Source organism: Dipodomys ordii, unplaced genomic scaffold (assembly GCF_000151885.1).
Source record: "Dipodomys ordii isolate 6190 unplaced genomic scaffold, Dord_2.0 Scaffold74, whole genome shotgun sequence".
In the NCBI taxonomy this organism is placed as follows: domain Eukaryota; kingdom Metazoa; phylum Chordata; class Mammalia; order Rodentia; family Heteromyidae; genus Dipodomys; species Dipodomys ordii.
In genome coordinates, this window is record NW_012267290.1 from 2,928,012 (window position 1) to 2,943,889 (window position 15,878).

Below are 15,878 nucleotides of genomic sequence, written 5' to 3' on the forward strand. Positions count from 1 at the left end.
GGACGCCGGGGTGGGGTGGAGCCCCGCGCCCAGCATCTGCCTGGCCGCGGAGCTGACCCTGGCCTGGACCGGCTCGCGCTGCTGCCTGTCCGAAGCCCCCACACCGCGCTCCCCTGCCCCCTGGTCCCTGGCCGGGTCCAGCAGGTCGAGCAGGCGGCCCTACGCTGCGCGGGCTGGTCAGGTGGTTCTTGTTGCTTTGATGTAATGAGATCGTCATCAGGCGGACAGCGTGAGAGGGCAGGGGTGAGGGTGGCCGTGTTCAGAGGTCCGGTGGACAGCGGTCCACAGGGTCACCGGGGCAGAAGGCCAGAAGGTCAGGAGCCCGGGAAAGGGCAGGGCCCACAGCTGAGCGGTGCAGGATGCCCGAGTGTGGCCAGTGCCAGTGGGCGCTGCAGGACTCCAGGAGGCCGGGAGGACAGTCGCCTGGGTGCGTGGCCCGGCAGGGTGTGCCCGGCGGCACAGCCCTGGCCAGGGGAGAGCCCGTGGAACACACAAAGCTTCCACTGTCTACCGTGCAGACCTCCTCCCCCTCCATGCTTCCAACAACTCTTCCTCTCTTCTCCCCAGGCTCTGCCCGAGATCTGCTACGTCACCACCAGACGCCCTCTCTGGGGTGGCTGGCCCTTTCCATCCTCCTGCCTGGCTTCCTGGTCCAGGGCCTGAGCTGTGTGTAGTTCCGAGCGATGCTGCACCTGCTGCAGCTGGGCGTCTGGAAACAGCCACACGGCACCAGCGCCTCAGCCCGTGGGGCTCCTGACCGGCCTCTGACGGGTCACGCTCACGTCCACCCCACCCGCTAGCATTTTCTCCAAGCTTTTGCAGGAGGAAGAAGTTATCTGCAAAACCAGAGCCAAAGACAGCCACGGGGGGGGGGGGGGGTGCATTGCTGATGGCTTCGCTGTGGTTTACAGAGGCTTTGGAAGGCCAGGCATTATTTCTACCATGAGGGGCGGGGCTCGGGTGCTAGTCATGTGACAGTGACCACCTAGCCCCGTGTGAAGAGTTGAAGGAGATATTTTACAAAGAGAAGTCAGGGGTCACCTTGGTGAAGGAGCCTGTGGTTCAAGTGCTTTTGGTGGTGGGGCCTGAACTCTGGGCCTGGGTGCCGTCCCTCAACTCTTCAGCTCAAGGCTAGCGCTCTACCACGTGAGTGACAGCACCACTTCAGGCTTTTTCTGCTTATGTGGTGCTGAGGAATTGAACTCAGGGCCTCATGCAGGCACTCTACCGCTGAGCCACCTTCCTGTTGTTTTTGTTTTGTTTTTTTTTATGCTGGTCCTGGGGCTTGAAGTCAGGGAAAAGACACTGTCCCCAAGCATTTGTACTCAAGGATAACACTCTTACCACTTGAGCTCCATTTCCGGCTTCTGAGTGGTTAATTGGAGAGTCGAGTCTCGCGGACTTTCCCACCCAGGCTGGCTTCAAACATTAGTCCTCAGCTTTTCCAGTGGGCCCTGTGTCTGCAGGAAGTTGCACAGGCACTGGCCACCCTAGCCAGGGTAGCAGCTGAGGTCAGAGCGCAAGGAGTTTGCGAGAAAGACATGGAGAAACCTTGCCGATCGCACAACCCCACGGCGAGGCCCTCCTCTTTGGAGTAGCAGAGCACACTGTCCACAACAGATCCTCCCGAGCTGGCCACGCTGCTCCTCCAGAGGGACTGGGGTCAGCCTGGGTCTTGCTGGACTCAGAACCGCGGCCTCTTCTAAGCACTGTCTGCCGTGTGCCTACCCTGCCCCCATCAGCGGGCCTCATACTGAGACCGGAAGTCTCCGCTGTGGGTCTCGACTTAACTTTGGCCGTGGTGGTCCTGAGTGAGGCCTTGGGGACATACCCTAACAGTGAACCCGCTTCGCGTGAGCAAACATTTGATAGATCAAAAGGAGAAAAGTCTGCCCTCCGTGGGGACCCGCAGCCTTCCTCAGAGGTTCCGTGGGAGGTGTGAGGCTTGCCCAGCTCCAGGCTGCTGGCCTGCCCGGAGGACCTCACCCCCGTACCCCACCCCCAGCACCCTGGCCCCCAGAGCCTTCAGTGCTACCCTGGTTTGCTGGTATATACTTGGAAGATAATGTGAGAAGTGAAAATTAGAAATTAGGCAAGTGACTAGTTCTGTGTAACTAATCTGAAAACGAAGTTAAGGTGACATCCACATCAACACCCTCTAAAAGAGGGGGGATACAAAGGGGAGAAAAGCCAGAGAAGGGCGGGATGTTAGCACACAAGCCATCCGGAACGTACAGATTTTAGAAAGGGGCCACGAATTCATCTCTAAGCTTCGGTGAAAGCCACAGCAAGCGTAAGCCACACACTCTCGTTTCTGAAATTATAAGTTATCCAAAATACAGACACATACCACCTCGGCAGAATGCTTTGAGAGTTAAGGTAGAAGGCCGCAACCCCTTTCTCATTCTGAAACTAGCCCTGGACTCTCATCCAACACTGGGTAGTTGTATTAATTGCTTTTTAAAATTGTAGTTTGGCAAACGTGCCTGTAGGGGGAGCCAAAATATCTGCGGGGTTTTTTTTTGTTTTTTTTTTTTTGTTTTTTTTGGCACAACCTAGAGCTGCCCGGACAGATCTGTTGTGCTAACTGACTACATAATGAAAAGCAGAAGACTCCTCAAACAACAAAAAGAAATTTTTTTCCCAATGCAAAGTTTTTGAATTCAAGTTACTTATAAGAAATGCAAGGATTCGAAACATACTATTATTCTCTTTTAAACTCCAGAGAATATAAACTATCCATGCTAGGTCTATCTGTTTAAGAGAAACTGACATTCATAACGACTTGTTTAAACAAAGATGGTCACTATTTTCCACTTAAATGTGTCCACTCTACTGCTATACCAACACCTTTTTAATCCTCACTTTAAGTCTATGGATTCATTTGGAAACAGCCTGAAATGATGAGGAAATAGCTAAACTAGCTAATCGCTTCCTTAATCAGCATCTCGGCTTAGTAATTCCTCTTTAGTATAAGTCTGAAAGTTCTTAAATTGAAAGTTAAATCATTAAAGTGTAAAAAGTTTGGCATAATTGGATGTATATTTGTATTTAAAATTATTTTTAAAAAGCTGGATGCCAGTAGCTCATGCCTGTAATTCTACCTGTTCAGGAGGCTGAGATTTAAAGATCATTGTTCAAAGCCAGCCTAGGCAGAAAAGTCTATGAGACTATTTCCAATTAACCACCAAAAAGCCAGAAGTGGAGCTGTAGCTCAAGTGATAGAGTGCTACTCTTGAGCAAAAAAAGCTAGGGAACCGTGCTTTGGCCCTGTGTTCAAGCCCCAGGACCAACAACACACACACACACACACACACACACACATTAAAAGAGCCATTACTGAGATTATAAATTAGCTCAGGTCTATTGTTGCCAAAAATATTAAAATAGAAAGAAAAATCACTTATTTTCCAACTTGAGCCCAGGATTTACCGTTCTGTTTGTAGTTGATGTTTGGTGATTTACTTAATCTGTTAATGAGGAAAGATTAAAGTTGGCTTAGAACGTAATTCCAGAGACTCAAGTTAGATTGGTTCATCGTATTTCCAAACCTCAATTTAGATGGTATGTTGTTCTTTATGCAGCAAGGAATCTTGGACCCTCATCAACACAACTCACCGTGCTCGGTGTTTATCTGTTCACATTTGGTAACTTGTATGGGCCCCCAGGGGCTGCAGACACACAGGGTTCAGTACAGCCTCTGAGACTGAATTCGGGAAGTGGAGAGGGCCCGCAAGGGTTGGCCTCCAGACTGGGTCCTCATTATTGTCCAGGGGCTTGTAAAAAACAAAGTCTTTGAGCTCTCCCCTGACCCATGTCTCAAACAGCAAGCCTCTCAGAACCCTGCAGGCACGTTGCACGCAGAAGCCCTGGTGCTGGGCGTCTGGCAGCCCTGCAGGTGGCCGGGTGACAGGGAGGCCTCTGGCCTCCAGGCCCGTCTGGATGCCGGCCAGCCGGGCGGAAGAGGCCTTGCTGACCCGGAAACTGCAGGGTCGGCCGTGGGGCCTGGGGGCCGCCGGGCGGTGTATGGAGGAAGCCAGGACTTGAGTATGAGTCTAGGGAAGGAACTTTCTGGAGGAGAGCAGGAAGGTTCCAGATAAACAGATTGCACGGAGATGGTCTGGGGTTGAGATCGAGCCCGGGGTGGTGGTGGGGGGGGAATCTTTCGTGTGCACCAGAAAAGCAGGTATCCAGGTTCCTGGGATGGAGCTGCCAGGACTCAGCCTTGGCAGCTGACAGGCCTAGAATAATCTCCTCATGATTTCTACCATGTTCTACTGCCATGAACAATCCGTGAACACCGAGCTCAAAGAGGGGGTGTCAGGACGTGGGGGCAGCTCCCTCTGGAGGTCCACTAGTCTAGGAGTCTCTAACTCGAGCGCGGCACATCTCACATGTGATACCCATACAAACGTACGTGTCTGTAGGTACGTTCTTGTATGGTAGTACACGTATGGTGCTGTCCCCACGGCACCCAGCCCTCGGGACACGGTTAGGTGATGACGGAGAGTCTGCAGACGCCTGAATGAGGCCTGTGTGTCACTGGCGAGTGCTGCAGCCTCCGCTGGCCGCCAGCGACTGTGCAAGAACAAACAGTGAGCTCTTGTTTTAGGAGAATTGGGGACACTGAGAGATATTTGGCCCCTGGACCCAGAGCACACATTTAATGCAGCTATTGGCAGAAAAGGGAGATTAACAGTGCGTCACTCCTCCATTTCAGAATTCAGCTCATACTCTGGCAGGATATTTTTTGTCTGCGACTATAAGTAAAAAGTCTAGCTGGACTAAAGAGTACTGCCCTTTGGGGTGGAGGGTTTGGCTCATGTGGTTACAAGCTTAAAAACAGCAGACAGTTTATAACTGCTGCGGGGACTAAGCGGGCATCGTGCATGGCATCTGGCACGTGTTACTGACGCTAGCCTTTGTCTTCTCATCCCCAAACTAGGGCGAACATCCCTTAGGAGGTTCAAGTGGGGTCGTCCTTGAGACGCGGACTCGGGTCTGTGCCCCGACGCTCTTCTGGGTCTGGGGTGTCTGCCGGCGCTGAGCTCTCACTCCACCCCCTCCCTGACTTGCACACTGGCCTCCAGGTGCTCACTGGCTGGTGATGGCCTGGCCCGGAGCCCAGCACAGCGACGTCGAGGGGGCACGTGCCTCTGGAGGCTGTTCAGCCTGCTGGCGGGCTGCGCTCACCCTCTGCACCCCAGCTTCTGGGACGGCCCTTCCAGAAGCAGGGTGGCCAGCCTCTACCTGGCAAGTGGCAATGGCGGCCTCCACTCTCCTGGATTTTACGTACATGTGACCTGTGTGCGTGTGTGAGTGTGCGTGTGTGTGCGCGCACGTGTGTGTGCGTGTGCGTGTGTGCGTGAGCACGTGTGGTCAGCCTCTACCTGGCAAGTGGCAATGGCGGCCTCCACCCTCCTGGATTTTACGTACATGTGACCTGTGTGCGTGTGTGAGTGTGCGTGTGTGTGCGCGCACGTGTGTGTGCGTGTGTGCATGAGCACGTGTGTGTGCGCATGTGTGTGCACGTGTGTGAGCGTGCGTGTGCATGTGTGCGCGTGTGTGTGCATGTGTGTGCATGAGAACGTGTGTGCGTGTGTGTGCGCGTGTGCGTCTGCATGTGTGTGTGCATGTGTGTGAGCGTGCGTGTGTGTGCGTGTGTGAGCGTACGTGTGCGCTTGCGTGCGTGTGCACGTGTGTGAGCGTGTGTGTGCGTGTGTGTGTGAGCGTGCCAGTCCTGGGGCCTGGGCACTGTCTGTGCAGCTCCAGCAGGCTGTGGCTGTACCCCTGACAGGAGGCACTCTCCTGGTTCTCTAAGTGATGCTGCTGGAAAACTCCATCCTCTTGCTGCTGGCTGCTGACTTTCTCCAGGGTGTGTCGTGGACCAGCCTGTGGTCTGTAGCGGGGGCCTCGTCTGGATTTCTGATTGGTAAGACCCAACAGGGAGACCCGAAATCTCCCCAGAGGCTGAGAAGTGGAGCTCGGAGCAGTGATTGGAGGTCGGGGAGCCGGCATCTTCCAGGCATGAAAAGCCGAGCTCAGCCCAGCAAAGCTGGGCCGCTGTGTCCGCTTCTCCCCCGAGCTCCCGCAGGGAGGGTGCAGGGGAGTTTCCCTCTGTCCTGAGTGGGCAGCAGAGAACCCCTCCTCCCACACCAGTGCAGTACGGAGGCAGGGGCCTTGTCCCCTTACACGCTGCAGGTACAAGCGTGCACCGCCCCCCCCACCATGCTGGCTGGAAAAGACGTGACAGTGTGCCCCTCCCTGGGTTGGATGAGAAGCAGCAGTAGTGTTGCAGGGCCTGGGACTTGGATAAAGCGCTTCGCTGGGCTGGAGGGCCAAGCACAGGGGAGGTGCAAGGTGGGCTGCGGTTCCCGCTGCCGCCCACAGGGGGAGCTGCACGCAGCTGGGAATCCCACTGGAGGAGCGGGAAGGAGCAGCAGCTGCGGCTGTCAGCCGGGGTGAAGACTCACGTGTGTGGCTTCCCACCGCAGAGCGATGCACCTGTCACTCGAGTAAAGCGCAACTCTCAAGAGCATATCCGGAAAGCAAGCAGCCCCCTCTCTTTTCCCACGACAGTAACCTGTTGGGTGTCTACTGCCGGGTAAGCGGGGAGTGGCCACCGGGAACCCAGCAGCTGTGTGGCCCCGGGGGGCCTCCGGGAGGGTGAGGACCCCCTGCGGCGTGTCACGAGTGTGTGGACGTGCCTGTGGCAGAGGTGACAGTGAGCACACCGAATTCTGTTCCCCTGTCCCCGCCTCCAGCCTGACTCCAGCCAGCAGCCTGCCCTCCCCCACGCTCGCCCTCCCCCCACAAGACCCAGCAAGGGTCTGAGGGTGACGCCTCTGAGCCCTTCCAGCCCTGTCCCGGCCGTCTCCTGGTGCTCTGGCCTCTGTGCTGTTTATAATGAGCACCCTGAACCCAGGCCCTGCCCCCCGGTGCAGCAGGAAACTGGAAGCCTCGTGGGCGGCTTGCTGGACGCCTGCTAGAGAGATTACGGACTCGGGAGCCAACCGACAGCAGCGTGAGCAAGATGTTTGTGCACACAGGAAGGCTTGTTGCTGCTCACGGAAACTCCTGGGCACGCGGGCTTTTCAGGAGTGCGCTCACCCCCGCGGCTTCGCTGTCTCTTGTTCGAGCCCGAGGCTACCTCCTGCCTCCCCCGGCTCTGGCCCCCATCCACCGGGTGCTGGTGGCGCCACTTGGAGTGTCGGACCCACAGAGAGGGAAATTGGAATGAAATCTCCACCGCGCATCTTGCAGACAGACCTGTGCGCACACACGCAGGCACACGGCTTAAGCCCTTGATAAGAGCTGCCCTCGAGAAAGAAGACTCAGACAGAACCAAAGGGAGCGACGCCTTCCATTTCCCTCCAAAGTGTCCACTTGGGAGCTTCTAAGAGTTTTATTCTGGGTCCCAAACTGCACTACTTGGCTCAAAATGACTGGAGCGTGGGGCTGAAATCCCAGGCCACGGTGCAGACTGTCACGAGATAGAGCCTCTGTTACGTTTTCCTTTTCAGGTAGTGTCTCTCTGGTCCTCTATTACAGCCGCTACATCCCAAAGCCACAGGCATCTGGCGGGGCTTCAGAGAGCAGTGCTGGACCCCGCGGGGAGTCGCAGAGTGGAGGCAGAATCCTCTCCCCAGGCCTCGGCCCCGGCCAGCGCAGGGCCCAGAAGCTCCGGCTGGGGCCGCACCCGAGGCTGCGGCTGCGGGCTGGCCAGTACAGAGGAGTCAGACACGGGAGCGCCGAGCCAGGGCTCCGGCCCAGCTGCTTCCTCAGCCGCCGCCACTGCTGGCTGGTGAAACTCGCTCTGGAGTCGGGCGGCGTGTCCAACTCCACGCAGCCTTTGGGGAGCACAGCCCTGGCCGCTCCGCATTACAGCCTGCAGAGGATGCCCATGTCTCCCCAGGCCTCCCGGGGTCCCCCAGCTGCAGGGAGCAGGCCCAAGCTCCAAGCTGCCCCCAGAGCAGAGATGGACTTGCTGGACACCTTGAGTTACGTCTCCGTCGCCAGCAAGCGAGCGCGAGGATGCGGGGCTGCCGGGCAGCCGTGTGCGGTGCCCGGGGAGGGCAGCCCAGAGCCTGGGCACCAGGCCCGCCCGGGCCTCGGGCGGGCGCCGGCAGGCAGCTGAGGGGGGCGGAAGGACAGGAGAGTGCGACGCTGTCCTTCAGCGCCACCATGGAGGGGACCGTGTCCTCCCATGGGGAAGGTGGCCCTGTGACACCACAGATGTCCCACCACTCCGCGAGGACACTGGGGAAGATGAGTCTCGCCCAGCCGGCCGCCCAGCCCAGCGCCAGCCCCATCCTGGTGGGGGGCCCTGGAAGAGGCCCAGGTCGCTCAGAACAAGAAGACCCGCGTGGGTCCCGGAGGAATCTAAACCACCCCGCCGCTGTGGACCCCCGATGGTCATTCCTGAGGCCTGCGGAAGGGCCCCACCTCACCTCCACCCCTGAGGCCGAGTCCACCGCTTGGGCCAGCTTCATCGTCCGACCCGTGCTGGGGGGGAGGGGCAGGGGGCTAAGATGTCAGGTCCACACGCCACGCACACCACGAGGGGCCCTATGGGGTCGTAAGAGGAGTGTCACGCCCAACACTGGGACACACCCCTTCCTCCTCTGTCTCCTGCACGCCTGACAAATGCACTCGATGATTTCCACACGCCACGCAGCACGGCCGCAGAGGGGAGATTCCAGCACGCTGGGGGGGGGGGACAGGGGGGTCCAGGTTTGCATCATCACATGCTTCCCTTTAGGACTGCATGGCTCCTGTGTCTCCTCTCCGGTGGGGCTTCAAGGAAAGCCTTAGTGTTTCCTGACATCATTTCTTAAAAAAATTATTATCCTACACTGTGTGGAGCCTCCTGGTGAGAGAATACAAACCCCGGAGCAGATCCGGGCTGTGTGCTTCTCATCGATGGGACTGAAAGTGCCCAGGCTGCTCTGAGATCCCCATGTCCAGCCGCCTCGCTTCCCTCTCCTCCCCGCACCCCTCAGAACCTTCCAAACCTTCCTCACAGTGCCGCCTGCCCAAGCAGAAGCCCAGCTCTGCAGGCCTGCGGGAGGGGACAGCTGGGAGGGGACAGCTGGTCGGGAGGGGACAGCTGGGCAGGAGAGGACAGCTGGTCGGAGGGGACAGCTGGGCAGGAGAGGACAGCTGGTTGGGAGGGGACAGTTGGGCAGGAGGGGACAGCTGGTCAGAGGGGACAGCTGGTCCAGAGATCTCTAGTGACCAGGCACCCGGCCTGCTCGGCCTGCTGCACGCATGGGTGGCAGGCACCGAGCGCCTGCCTTAGGAGGCATTGGATGTGAGGCATTTCTCAGTGATGGGGCGAGCTCCTGGACGGCCACCTCAGCCCTCCCCCCACACACACACGCACACATGTTCTCGCTCTCGCTCTCGCTCTGGCTCTCATGATGGGAGAAGATGGTCTCCATGGTTGGGTACAGGGACCAGACCCTCCAGCCGGTGGTCATTTCCTGGCGGCCAGCCCTGGCTGCCTGGCCCCGTCTGAGCGGCGGGCGGGCGCCCTCTGCGGGCGAGCGGGGGCGGTGCCGCGGGCGGGAGGGAGCGTGGGAAGTCGCGTGAGCCGCCTTTCCCACAGCGCCGGGCCGCTTCAAGCCTGTCCGCCACTCCTGGCGTGGATGAACATGAAGGTGGCCGTGTTCCGAGCCACGCTGTGGACGCCTGGTCAGTGTCCTCCTGCGGAGCGCCTCTCCGCGCGACTCAGGAGCACTTCCACGGAAACAAGCAGGCAGATGCCAGGTTGTCGCTCTTCCCACCCGTGCACGCGGGAGGAAGCGGACGTAAGGCATTCTCCACGTCTTTTTAGTGGTCTCAGCTTCCTCCTGGACAAGCATGGCAGCACCAGCGTGGCAGAGGCTGACCGCAGCTGGGGGTGAAGGTCACATCCACTCCCACCCCAGACCACCAGGGAGGGCCCAGGCCGGCTGAGGAGAGGGGGGAGATTGCCCGCAGGGCCAGGAGAACCACGAGGTACACAGCCACCCTGCCCCCCACTCCACGCAGCGAGGCCTGAACAGAGGTGTGTGGGAGCTCGCTAGGCCAGCGGTGCGTTCCTCCATCCCGCCACTGGGTCGGGGAAGGAAACATAAGGAGGAATAGCCGAGCCTGGTGCTGCACTCCTGTAATCCCACCACTAGGGGGCGAAGGCAGGACAATGGAGCGAGCATCCCAGTCTACCCTTGGCTACCTAGTAAGACCCTGTTGGAAAGGCAGGACAAAGCAGGTTCACAAGGGTCTGCTCCAAGGTCCTCCAACCCAAGCCCCCCACCCATCAATCTCACAAGTCTGACGAGTGTCCCCGCTGGCCACCACGGCAGGTGTCGGCGACCGCTCCCCCAGCCGCAGCGTGAATTGCTCCGTGGCGAAAGCCGTGATCTGGATTTTATATTAACCTCCCACAGAAGGAAATCACCATGGCGAAGTCCACACCGAGGCGCTCGTGGCTGGACTCGTGGCATTGCGTGGGCTTCTCCCCGCCCCGTGGGGTCCGGGCCTCGGGGTGCAATTCTTCCAGCTGGAGAATGTGACACCCGCAGGTTTCAAGCCCGTTGGGGATTTTCTCACGTGCTGGCCAGGCCGGGGTGGGGAGGGCGGGGCGAGGATGGGAACACTGTGAACGCTGCGGGGGTCTGCTCACCGCACTCCCTTCCGATGAATCTGGGAGAACACAAGCCAGCCCAAAGACCCCAAGCACCATCCCAACCCTAAGATTCAGACCACCCCGCCTCCCCAGGCCGGGCTCCACACCAGGCGGAGTTGGTCTCCCTGAGACCTGGTGCGCCCGCTCGGCCTCCCCTGCTTCCTGGTGCCCCTGGGGCTCTCCAGCTCAGACCGCCCCCCTCCACGGGGTTTACACCCCTTGCTCTGGGAACATAGAAGTGCGTCTGGACACCTTGCCCTCCTTTGGTGATCTCATGTAGAGCCACAGAAGAGCTTTGTCCTCAGTCTTGGCAGACAGGGACACAGACACGACTCAACGTGGTCAACAAAATGACCCTCAAAAAGCAACTCGCCCAGATCTGCAAACACAGCACAAGTGCCCCAAATGCTAAGACCCTGCCTTCCTCCCGCCCGGGGCCGTCCTGGCTGAGGTGGAGTTGCAGTCACAGCCATCTAGACAGGATGGCGATACAGTTTTACCCCCCCCGAGCATCGGCCTAGCGAGCACGGCCGCGAGATCAACCCCAGTACTGCAAAACGAATGAATGATGTTTTACTCTGATATTCAAACATAACTGTCCATTCTCAAATGCCTTAAGAATTTGAAGGTCCATGTGCATTTTCCCCCCTCCAACAGTCAGGAAATAATGTGCTTGATCTTAGGTGGACCTAAATTGAACTTTGTAGAGTTACTAAAACATTCAGAACCTTTAGTCATCTACCTCCAGCTCCTGCCAGTTAAGAACCTTTTCTGGCTTAGCTGGACGTGGTTTTGAAATCTATGGCCCGTTACCTACTTCTCTCCCTTAATGTGTGGTAAATGCTGAGCCACAATTCAGAGTTGCAAAACCCCTTTTTGTGTATGCATAGACAAAGAATTACCACGAACATTTTAAGGCTGGAGGGGCCGACAGGTCCTGTGGACCTGCTTATGAAGACAAGCCGCGGTGAGCTATTGTGGTAGCACTACGCTACACATGTCGCTTCAGGCTTTGCTTTCAACACCAACGCACCAGTTTCCAACCCAGAGATGGGAGCCAGCACCTGAGACCTGGACTCCAGCCCGGAGCTCCGTCAGTAGGTGGAGCTCACGCCCCTCCCTCGGGGCCGCCAGGCCCTGAAGGCCCCTTGGGTTAATGGCTCTCCAAGCTTGGTCCTGGTATGTTGAATCCTGGGCTCCCAGTCACCCACAGCAGCACCCTGTGGGGAGCTGGTGCAAAGCAGGACTTTCCCCCAAAGCTACCAGCCAGCCCTGGTTGGCACTGAGTGTGTTGATGAAGATAATTCGGTGTTCAAATAGAGTTATATGCTTTTCCAATACAGAAAAAAGCACGCTGGGCGTCATTTTTGATAGCAGATGCCCTTCTACTTGAAGGCAGCATTAATGCCCGTCCATTTTCTTCTCCCAGAAGCTAGGCTTGCTGTGGGGGAGGTGGAGGCAGGGTCACGCACGCCGGCTGGGCCTGGCGGGCTGAGGCTCCTACAGGCCCCGAGTTTGGCCTCCATGGCTGCTGCCACTCGGCAAAAGTCACCCTCTGTGCCTCCTCAGGGTCTGAGAATATTCCAGAATGGGCCTCCCGGGCCGTGGGCCTCAGCTCTTCCTTTCTGTGAAGAAAAAGCCATGGTCATCTCAGCCAAGAAGCTTCTCAGCAGTGCCACAGTGAAATGAGATCGGGCCATGGAGATCCATAGAGGAAAGTTAAACCTGGGTCACCGAGGGAAAGAAACTGCTCTGAAAGGCTCCTCGTGTGTCGCTCCAGCCCAGGCAGAGGGGACCAGAGGCTGCAGGGCGGTTGTGGGGGGGGGGGGAGAGGGACAAGCAGGTGGAGGGTGGAGAGCTTTGAGCTAAGAGAACTCATGTGGGCAAGGTGATGGCAGTATCACGGTGTGTGTTGTCCAGACCTACGGGTGTGCAGCCCCAAGAGCGGCCACTGTGCAGCCTGACAGGGTGACACGGGTGACGGCGAGACGTGAGCGTGGCTGACAGGTAGTGACACTCAGCCCCCGAGTGGCAGCGTGACAGTTCAGAAGGATGCGTGGGAGGAGACACGGGGGAACGAGAGGTCTTCCGACCTTCTGCTCACTCTGTTGTAAACCTCAAGCTGCATTTAGAAAAAACACAATCTATTACATTTTGTTCTTAATTATGTTTTCCCAGCCTGGGGCCAAAACCTATTCTTATCCACCGAAACGTGTGAGTAAACACTGCATCTGCCAGTGCCCACACTGAGTGCTGGCAAGGCTCCCGCGCTGGGGGCCCAGAGTCCACAGGGGTCCCGCCACCAAGGGGCTCTCTTCCTCCTGGCCTGGGGGCCCCCAGAGAGGTCAACGAGCCCCAGGCCCAGTCGAACCGGGTCAGATGAGCGACCCCTGTGAGCGCCAAACTTGTAGGAAGAGAGGCCGGCTACCTAGAGCGAAAAAGAAGGGGGGCTCCAGGCCTGTGCCCCGCCCCCCACCTCTGGGCTGGGGTTCCTGCCCTGGGGATTAACACCCCCCCTTCCCCCTTCTTGGGACTGTGAGCTTCATCAAGTCTACCTGTCTGCCTTGGGCCGTGTGTGCAGAGGACAGGAAGCCATCCCGAGTTCAGCCTCGTGACTGCGTGAAGACACTTCCCCTCTCCCAGGCCTCGGAGAGCCTCAAACCACCTCCACGCCCTAGCTGCAGCTTTTGTTCTGTCCTGTCCCCCTGGCAGGAACAAGAGCCACCCACCGTCCCCTACCTCCTGCAGGCCTCGCTGGGAGCCATTTTAGCCAGACCTTAGGCAAATGCGAAACTCCCATGAGGCCTCCTGGGTTGAAGGCAAACAAAAGGAGCTTAGAACTTCCTTTTAAAAGCACAACACAAAAAGGTTGCAGTTTTGTGTGTGTTGTTTTTTTTCTGGGTCAGAGAGTTCCTGACGTGCTTTTTCTTGTTTTCTTTCAGACTTGGGACAGCAGGATTGATGCATGGCCTCGCTAGAATCACAAGGCACCATCCTGCCGTCCATGATATATTTACTGAGAAATTTTTAATAAATAAACCACAGCCCTGAACCCATGTGGCCTTATAAACCAGCCGGTTCTCATGCAGAGAGCTCAGGAGTTTTTATGGTGCAATACTATGTTCTCATGAGAATTTTATTAGAAATCAGAGACTAGAAATGCATCAAGCACAAAATTTATGAGGTTCCTTGGGAGACGTCTCTTCATTTTGTCATCCTGGGTTAATTTACTTCTTCAAATTATGTTGATTTACTTGGTCAGTTTTAGTCATGGACAGCATTCTGAAATTCTCAGCAAACTTAAACCAGGTCATTGATTCCTTAAACTTTATGCTTTTCCATTTTTATTCTTGAAAGTCAGAGAGATAATTATTGACAGCCTATAAAAGAAAGTCCTAGCTCGATAGGAAAACACAAACGTTTTGTCAAAAATGTGGGTCCGCCCAAACATTAATGAATAAACAAGAGAGCTCCACAGGAAATATTTTCATAAGCACAAACAATTCTTTGTCTCTAACTTTTCCACTCAATAGTTTCGTCAATGATTTTTTAAGTGTGTTTTGCAAAGTACCTAGTTAAAATTTCATTCACTCCCCATCCTTACCACCCCTAAAAAATCCAGTTGTTTATCATCGTGTAGCCCAACTTGGAAAACAGCCCAAACCCAGAATAGATGTCTGTGCCCTGGGAGGAAGCACTCTGATCATGGTCTGACTCGGGCTGCTTCCCGTCTTTCATCGGTCGCCGGTGCTAATGCTGTGAGAAACGCCACTACCTCCAGGCCGCAGTGGCCTTGGCTGGAGTGAGCGCAGGCTGAGCGACACAGGAACCAGCCTTCTGCAACACAGTATTTGAGCGAAATTACCTACTTTAACCCAAGTGCAGAAGTACTCTCCATGCCCACGGCTAGTCCTTTGGTCATAACTGTTTTTTGCTTTAACAGGTAGCTCCTCTGGCCTGGTTGGTTTATTTTTTGTTTTTTTGATTTGTTTTGTTTTCTGATTCAACGCCCCCAAGGCATTCTCTTCGTTGATTTGAGAGGGAAAAACAATATCCTTAAGGAAAAAATGCTGGGCCTCTCCTCTCTTGGAACCCAAGAGTGAGGCCTGCGGCCCTGCCTGCTTGTGCTACTTTCTGGACTAATGGAATTTGGTCATTTTGTCAAGATGCACATCGAATAATCATCACCGCCGTCAGTCTCTCCGAGTGCTGTGTGCGTGCCAGACTCTGTGCTGCCTTGATTTGGTCCCATTTGCCACTCGACACCAGTCTGTGAGGTGAACCTAGCGTTCCCCGCTGCACAGATCAGCAGCCTTTGGCTCAGCCAGGCTCCGTAGGCCTCCTGGTGGTACACGAGCAGCCATAGCTCCGACCCCCGTTGACACCAGAGTCTGCAGGGAAAAGCATCAACCCAGACAGAAGATGGGGGACAGAAGACAGGAGGTTCGTCCTCAAAGAATCCAGAGGTCCTTAGAGCAAGGACAGCAGTCTGATTGCAGAGGTCCCCCAGCATGCAACAGGCAGGCATCAGGGAAACAGGAGGCGGAGCAGCCCCACCCGTCCTGCCCGCCTGGGAACAGCGCGAGCCCAGAACCATGTGAGAGTGTGGGGAGCTGGAGCCGCCGTCCTGCGGCGGGTGGGAAGGACAGTTGCCAAAACTTCTTACAACACTGCATGCGTGCTCGCCAAGCCAGCCCACGGCCCGCGCCTCGCTGGAGCTGGGGCTCCACAGAGGTCCTGCCCGGGGCTGGCCGCAGCTGGGTGCAGAATCGCCAGGGCGTGGAAGCGGCCACGTGGCCCTTACACATTTGTTCAGACTTCGGATGGGGCACCGCCAGGCCGCGGGCGGGGCCACGGCGGCTGTCCGTGCGGTCTCGTGACAGCGACAAGGACGGCCGTGCGGGCAGGCAGGAGGGACGTCGGTCGTGGAGAGAGAGGCCTGGGGGTGGGGGCTACACGGACCAGCTCTGCATTTTCCCCGATTTTGCCAAACGCCTAAAACTTGTATTTTCCAAAAATATCATAAAAATATAGAAACCTGGACACACACACACACACACACACACACAAACACATGCATGCATGAGCACACATGCACGCACGCGTGCACACACACATACATGCACACACGCACACACATGCACACACGCACGCACACACACATACACGCACACACACGCACACACACATGCACACATACGCACAC

At 56.8% G+C, this 15,878-nt stretch overlaps 1 protein-coding gene across 1 annotated transcript; it reads left to right on the forward strand.

Annotated features, from left to right (window-relative positions):
* The first annotated feature begins 683 nt into the window (after positions 1–683).
* Xkr5 (XK, Kell blood group complex subunit-related family, member 5) lies at positions 684–9,908 on the forward strand. Its single transcript, XM_013024213.1, is given in 7 exon segments — positions 684–771; positions 5,091–5,138; positions 5,141–5,257; positions 5,822–5,932; positions 7,524–7,550; positions 7,553–8,502; positions 9,456–9,908. Coding segments are annotated over 7 exon segments (1,794 nt in total).
* The last annotated feature ends 5,970 nt before the right edge of the window (positions 9,909–15,878 follow it).